This window comes from Poecilia formosa, unplaced genomic scaffold (genome assembly GCF_000485575.1).
Source record: "Poecilia formosa unplaced genomic scaffold, Poecilia_formosa-5.1.2 Scaffold64, whole genome shotgun sequence".
NCBI classification, from domain to species: domain Eukaryota; kingdom Metazoa; phylum Chordata; class Actinopteri; order Cyprinodontiformes; family Poeciliidae; genus Poecilia; species Poecilia formosa.
The window spans coordinates 1782509-1790625 of record NW_006800003.1 but is presented as its reverse complement, the minus strand read 5'-3'; the positions used below and the strand labels follow the sequence as shown (position 1 = coordinate 1790625).

At 39.7% G+C, this 8117-nt stretch overlaps 1 protein-coding gene across 1 annotated transcript; it reads left to right on the top strand.

Annotated features, from left to right (window-relative positions):
• Positions 1 to 1736: 1736 nt before the first annotated feature.
• On the top strand, positions 1737 to 2992 carry msc (musculin (activated B-cell factor-1)). Its single transcript, XM_007554637.2, has 2 exons — positions 1737 to 2300; positions 2464 to 2992. The coding sequence occupies exons 1-2, from the start codon at positions 1887 to 1889 to the stop codon at positions 2539 to 2541; spliced, it is 492 nt and encodes a 163-aa protein (XP_007554699.1). The 5' UTR covers positions 1737 to 1886; the 3' UTR covers positions 2542 to 2992.
• Positions 2993 to 8117: the final 5125 nt, after the last annotated feature.

Here is an 8117-nt window from a genome sequence, read left to right as displayed (position 1 = left end):
CATAACTCAATATCTCAACGTCATGACTCACCCAAGGATATGCTAAGAGCAGGAATCCCTGCAAGGTCCGGTCGATCGCTGGTCTGTTGGAAAGCTGCATGGAAAAGCACATGTGCAAGGAATGAGTCCCTGCTTCAGGGAACATCGTTAGACTTAGAAAAGAAGGAAGACCGAGTCACAAAACTGTCGATTACTTTTAAAATGACTGACATGCTTCATAAGATTAAACATTTAAGTTGATGGGAAAGCTCTGTCAGGTTGACTGGAGGGTGCCTGTAAATGTTACTTTTTCAAAGTTTCGAATTTTGCCACCGATTCATTTGACATCAATGCGCTTGAATCGAAATCGTTCCATCGCAGCTCAGTTGTGATCAAAGTCAGTAATGCAGTGGAAGAGGAATCTTTGTCCTATAGTGTCAAGTTTTTTTTTTTGGAACCTCTAAAAGTTTTCCTCGCTGTCTTTCTCTCTACTTAACTCCATCCATCTTCTCTTCACCTCTGCTCCTTTTGTCCTTGCTGAATAAAACACATCCCCACAACACATTTCTCCATCTGCACCACCCAGCAATTTTCACTGTGGGAGGGAGGAGAGGGAATGTGTTCAAGATTATTTGGATTTTTAGATTCCTGCCACATATAGGCATTACGGAGCAGCCCCGAAATATCATCCTGTCTAAGGGAGCACCTTCTTTTCTTGCAATCTGCACCAATTGCATCTGGTGTTTCACAGAACTGCCTTTTGACAAGTGGTTTCTTCTTGCTACTTTTTAAGTACGATATATATGGAGGTGTTGTGACAAATATGAAGGCATGTTCCACAAAGCCAGACACAAACATATCAGTTGCACGTAGATCATTCTTGGCTAAATCTTTCTTCACGTCTTTTTTTTTTTTAGTTGACACAAAGCACATTTTGTTAAACATTCTAAAAAAAAAAAAAAAAAAAGAGTAAAAACATGGTTCGTTCCACAAATCCGTCACCTTTTCCCGGTCAGTCAGTCGCTTCGGTAGCAGGTTTTTAACAGCGCCCTCTTCGCTTCCCCAACAGGTGTTACTCTTTTTCTCTCCACACCAAATCTTTAAGCTGATTGTTACACGAGATCCTTTTGAGGACGCAAAAAACAAACACATAATCGCCGCACGTTCAGCAGTTAAAAAAGAAACGCTGCTACATGTGAAAGAAGATGGGGCCTCTTTGCATCTGCCACACCCTTGTCATGCCAGCACTCCAGATGTCATGGGAACCTCCAACAGCTGGGGCTGGTGCACAAGGGCTGCGTGTGAAAGGCCGCTCCATCTGCAGAAACCCAATCCCTCTGTGAAACCAGCAAAGGATTAGGTGCTTTTGATAAGCTCCCTAAGACATTTCTATTAAAGCACATCTGTAGGAGCAACAAACTGCAAGGACATTTACTATGTGTGTGCAGCAGCCGCATTTCTAGTGGGAAGGTTGCAACCTCCTGCACAATACACCGGGGGATCCTGTGTTGCTTTGGTAACATCAATCCCCAGACAGTGACCAGGGATTACCCAAAAGCAGCCATTAATTCACAGTGCTTAGCCAAATTATTCGGCTGGAGATGTGCAAGTCAACTGTTTAACAGTTTCCACAAAGAGACAGAGTTGCAATCTCACTGGGGTCATGGACGTTTGGAGAAAAGGGGAGGAGAAATGCAAAGAGACCAAGCGCACGACACTTAAATTTGAGGGGTCTACATTCAGTTTTTGAAATGTAACTCATTACTTTGTAAGTCCATTGAATGCTGGCCTTCTGGGCCCCCTGCAGCTACATCGTAACTACATGGATTTTTAAACTGGCAAGGATCCAATCAGACTTTTTGTTTTTCACCTTTAACAAAAAGAAACTGCTGCACTTTTAAAAAGCCATGTCAACAGGCTCGACTCCAAGTGATCCCGAGGACGACGAGATATTCCACGGAAGTGTCTCTGCAAGCATGAGGAAAAGCACACGCCTCAGTGCCAGGCGGTATTTGGACAAAGATCTGGAAGACGAGGGTGTGGAGAGGGGGATGCAGCAGGACCACAGCAGGCTCTCCAAGGCACACCAGAAGGAGTCGAGGCAGTCTCAGAGGAACGCCGCCAACGCTCGGGAGAGGGCGAGGATGAGAGTGCTGAGCAAAGCTTTCTCTAGACTGAAAACGAGCCTGCCCTGGGTTCCCGCAGACACCAAATTGTCAAAACTGGACACGCTGCGTCTCGCGTCCAGCTACATCTGTCACCTCAGACAGATCCTGCAGGAGGACCGGCTGGAGGACAGCTTTGCACATCCAGTCAGTCTGGTATGAAACTTCTCCAACAGCCGTGCTTGGTAAAAAAAATAAATAAATACTTTAATGGGAAATAAATAATCATGACCACATCTGTCTCATGTTTTTTGATCATTTTTTGAGAGTAAGATTTGATCTAATTTCTTCTGTTATTGTTCTGTGTGGATTGTTTCAGACGTGGCCCTTCATGTCGACAGGAAGATCAGAGGAGGACATTTCATCCGCTGTAAGACTTTGTGGCACTACAGCGTAGTCCGTCCCTTCTCACCTAAAAAAAAGCATCTCCAGAACTGACTCTGAGATTTGCTTTCATGTTCACCTGTCTGCATATTATGGTTTTGTAGTTAAACAACTCTTGACTAGGAACTGCAATGTTTTATTGTGTACATGTGTTGTGTTCAGGCCTGCTTTGTTTATTAGCCTTTAGGCGTTTTGGAATTGTATTTGAATTTGTTTTTTTTTTTTTCAGTTTTTGTGATGATATTGGTCTGTTTGCTGAATCAGAGTATCGTTAAATAGCATGGGTTTGATTTAACATCAGTAAACAAACAGGTTTATGGTAAATACGCAAAGCTTGTGTAGTGCTATTCAAATCTTATTGCCATCTTATAACATTTTAGCAATAACTTATGGTACACAATTTGTGCTATTTTCACAAATACATTCAAATCCAAGCCTATTTTGTTACTGTGGATTTACATTGGTGTAATAATAAATAGAGAAAAAAAAACACTAATGGATTTTATTATTTCTTTATTTGCTTCATAAGAGACAGATTTTGTGTTTTAAGTGCTAAGGCATTTTTATTTCAGTAATTAATTATCAGCTGATTGTGCAAATTGATAAAGCTCTCAGCCTCCACTAACATAACGTAACAGCAGCCGGTTGTGAAAGTGTTTGGTTTGAATCATTTCCTTTATCATGATGTGTTTCTGCTTCACATCATAAGTCACTGAAAATCCCTTCTGAGAAAAAAACAAAACAAAACAAAACAAAACTTTGAGCTACCCCTTTACGGTAATAAAACACTATTGTGCATTTGGGCTTCACAATAGATTTTTATGGATTTGAAAACAATCTGAAAACAAAAAAGGCCTCCATTAGTCTTTATATAAAGAGTTGTATTTATGGTCACCTGCAGTATTTCCAGCCACCCCAGTGTAGCCTTCTTTCAGCCAGCTCCTCTGCAATGCAAAGCAACATTTGAGGATGGCTCAGCTCATCTCAGCGCTCCACTGCCCACAGCTTCAAACAGCTGAGAGAAAACTCTTGCTCACCTGATTGGTGACAGAGTTCATAGTTGTCCCCTGTTGGACTTTGTGCTGGTGCTCTGATGGACTGCCGATTTGTCCGGCACAGTTTACAGCCATTGCCTGTAAACTGTGTGGTTACAAACTGATGGATTTGTATCATACACCAATCTCCCGCTGTCATTTCTTTGGTCCTGTATCCCAAACTTTTCACAGTTTTATTTTTCTGTCAGTTTTAGCCTTTTTAGAGCTGAAAAGACGTCTGCACCTGTCCCAAGGCCCTTCCTTAAAGATTTAGAAACAATTCTGATCCCCAGGCTCAGCAGAGACTTTGTTGGGATTGTTTTTGGAATAAGGTTCGTCTGTGTGTAGAAATACTTTCAGCTGTTTTTGTTAACCTGTTTTCTTTGGCATATTTGTGTACTTCTTTTTTGTTTGTTTGTTTGTTTACAGATATGGTTCATTCCTGAAAATTATGAACATTTTTAAATAAAGTCTATGAATTTTTCTTTAATTCATAGACTTCAGCGGTAAATGACAATAAACACAGAAAAAGCCTACGATAAAATGAGAAGGACAAATGTGTCTGCCACTTCTGACGTTCTTAATATTCTGTAATACGCCATATCGGGTGCAAACATTCTTTTATTTCTCACATAACTTCTAGAAAATGTTTAAAATAGTGACTGCTCGTTAAATATCAGGAAATACATCTTTAGCTATCTTGAGGAGCACATGTGGTGTTTTCTCTTTTGTTTGTTTTCAAAATCTGTCTGGACCTCACATCTCATCTGCCAGCAGGGGTCTTGAGAACTTGGACCATGTAGACTTTCAAAATTCAGTCAAAACAAAGTTAAAGGATAAAAACATCCTGTAGGTTTGAGTTGGAAGAAGGTGAAGGTCAGTGGCAGAGCATCGTGTTCAGTCAGCCAAACTTGCAATTCCCAAATGTGCAAACTTGCACTCAACAGCCTCCACTCTTCGTAGACAGAATGGATACTAGTGATCTCTTGATGCTGCAGCTCTTTCATCTGGTTAAACCCCACAACGATGGGAGCACAGATGGATCGAGATCTTTTCCGAGGCGGTCTACTGGGACGCCCGGACAAAAAAACTGTTTCAACACAGAAACAGGGAGAAGAGAGGATGAGTTTTCATCAGGTTAGTGCAGAGCTGCAGCTGTTGCCATCTTGGTGAGTTTCCCAGATCCTTAAACCGTTCTCCTGGGACACACCGGTCACTGCTGGACCCAAGCAGCTAATGAGCTGCCTTCTCACACTCGACTGTCCTCTGTTCTTGGACCGTTCCCTGCAGTTGGGGCCCGAAAATGTAAAAGTGACTTCTAAATGCCTGATGTGCAACTTGACTGCACCGAAAATGAGCTCCCATTAATCAAATCTGGCAAGATGTCAACAGAACTCGGAGTCTAGCGGAGTTAGCATTTCTGTCACACATGATGTGCATTTTCAAAGGATAAAGGTTTTTTTTTTTAACAAATTATTTTCTAAAAATACATTTTCATGACAAGGAGGATGCATGGTGAAGGATACTAAAACAAAGCTGCGTTCTAAATTATATTGAAAGGCGCATTGAGGTTCATGTCTTTGACGCTACAAGGCTGCCACCTAGTGGTGACAAGCAATGTCAAAATACATAATAAGGTTATTTGGAAAGATTTTTGAAGACGTAAATGTAATTTACAAACATTAATTCGGAATGACATCTCTTCCTCATGTTGTTTTTGGATTCATGCAACCCTGGTGGCCTCTTGCACCCAACATTGATACCTGATTCCTCCACACACTTTTTAGATCAGAAAAACAACAAAAAACAAATTAAGGTCTCTAATTATGCTGGCTACAGTCTAATAACCACAAGATGACATCAGCTAGAAAAGTGCTTAAAGAATAAAAATGCCTCCTTGAAAATATCCAGTTTGTCCATCTGGACTTTACAAGAGAACAGCAAACATCTAACACTGAAAGGTGGGAAAAAATTCATCAGGATGGATTCACATCAAGCATGCAATCTCTTTCAAAATATCACTGAGAAAGTTTGGTCCACTCACAAGAGAGAGTTCCTTTTTGAAAGCATTTTGTCTTGTTTTGGGGTCATGGCTGGAGTTTGGTTATAAACGTCTTCTGGACTTATACACAGCCTGTTTCAAATTAAAAATGTCCTCTGAGTTCGTAACCGTCTACATTTTTTGGTTTCACACGACCTGATTGTGATACAACACAGTGAAATGTCGATCCTTGTGATTTTATGCCAATCTTACCATTTTATTACGGGAGGATAATCAGAGAAATGGGAACCAGTGTGACGATTACGAAACGAGTGGGAGAAAGAGTATGCCACCGAAAAAAAGCGCAGATTGTGTTCGATGAAGCTGAGTTCTTCTGTTGTGTTTCAGTATTGATGAAGACTAATATCCTAAAGCAAGAAAGGCTGCAATGCATTTTTTTTTTTTTGCCAAAGCGTCAATTTTGATCCCTAACATTTGTGCAAAAGACACATCAGCAATTAATCAAAAATGTTCCAACATTGAAACACATTTTTAGCAGAGTAGAAAAAGAATTGGAAAAAAAAAAAAAAAAAACTACACGTACTCGCAGTAACATAAACCGCTGAGAACACAAAGGAACAAAATCAGGAGAGCAATGATGAGCAACAACCAGAGGGAGGACAAAATAGCAATAAAGAAGAAAAGCATCAACAAAACAGGACAATTTGTCTAATCTAGGAGGCATTTATACTAGAGGAGTTTATTACATGATGGTTGGGGCGGGAGTGATTGATTACTGATGAGTAACAGGCAAGATGGAGGAGCAGGCTCGAGGCATCCGAGGACAACTAATAAAAGGGAACGACTAAATACAGGGACAGCTACAGAATACAGCAAGAAGACACAGGAGACCCCCAGAAACTACAACCAACACAAGACTGACTCAAAATGTAAACACTTGGATACAACAATAATTGATAGAAAAACAACAACAACAACAACAATCCCACTCCCTTCTACCTCCCACCCCCTTCCAAAGACTTTGATATCACAAAGGCAGACAGAACAGTTAATACAATGTTTTAATTAATTTTCTTTCTTCTCAGGTTTAGGTTTATTTTACTGCAGCGTCATTCAGATAGTTGAACTCTGCAGCTGCCATATTTATTGGAAAACCTGGTATGAATGTGTGTTATCTTGTCTTTTTTCATTTTTAGAAGAAATGAATAGACGTGGGCATCTGTACGTCATATGAATATTGCATTTCTTGCAAACATTCATCCGTCCTATGTCTATGCCGGCTACCGAATTTTTTTTCATATTGATTCTAGGGGAAACATTTCAGTACAGGATAGCTTTATCATAGACAGCTGCACGTTTCAAATGATGTCTACTTTGAGGAGAAATGGAGAAACACAAATTATCTCCTACTTTAGTTGGATTATATTTATCAGTATTTAAGAAAAACACCTTTAGACAAATGTTTCACAGTGATAGTTCGTGCAGAATCTTTACCAGACAGCACTGAGTTATGTTACTGATACATTATTAGACTTCAGAGAACTATAATTTTCTTGTCCAGCAGAGGTCAGTATTTACTCACGTTTGTCAACATGATAGCGGCGTTCTATTTGCTCGGAATTAGGACGCATCATACGAAGTTACGCTTTCCACAAAACTTTCAGAGCCAATCCAAAACGTTTATGTTTTTTTTTTGTTGTTGTTTTTTTTAACCACAAAGTAATTCCGAGCAAATGCATTTCTAAGTCATCGGTTTGAAAAGATCTGGCACAGCTCCACTGTTTTCATACATCAAAAACATTTTTCATTTGAAAGATAATTTCCATGAACAGGAAGGTACTTTGTGTCCAGTGTCAACATGAGAAGTTCAGCGAGGCTCCCTTTGTAGCTACACCCAGGAAAGCACCGAGTTTGCTCCCTGAAACTTGAAGGAATCCACCCGAAGTGCTCTGACTAATCCTAGAACGCTTTGCTACTTCTTATCAACTCTAACTTGACCAGGATTATTAAAATTTCATACGTTTCAGTCATATTTATTTGATGGACACGTTGCTTTTTTTGGGGGGGAATATATACTTTTTTTCAGATAGTGACATTTTAACCTCTAATCTCTGATCTCACAAAACTAATAAGATTTATTTGTAAAGTTTGCAAGCACTAATGTCCTATGAAATCAGGACCCAGAGCAACAAAGACAATTGCAAACGAACCTGAGACAGAAAAAAAACAACAACCAAAAAAACAAAAAAACAAAAAACTTTTGTAATAATTTTGGAGCATGTGCATAGACCTAAGAGTGACATATTTGTAATCACTGGGCGTTTGCCAATGCAACACAAGATTTTAATGTTTACATTTGTTCGGTCAGATATTGTCCACTGTATCTGCAGATTGACAAAAATATAAACAGCGCTCCAAGATAATTAATCTCTATGGAATAAGTGGAACAGTTGCTATGGGACATTGGTTGTAATTCTTTTAAATTATTATTGTATATCTTGTGTTTTCTTTTTAGCTGAAGACAAAATGATCTCCAGTGTTTTCTTTCCAAGA

Coding starts and splice junctions, on each gene's coding strand:
- msc (XM_007554637.2), top strand. CDS start 1,887: ATGTCAACAGGCTCGACTCCAAGTGATCCCGAGGACGACGAGATATTC. Junction 2,301..2,463: donor TTGCACATCCAGTCAGTCTG/GTATGAAACTTC, acceptor GGATTGTTTCAG/ACGTGGCCCTTCATGTCGAC.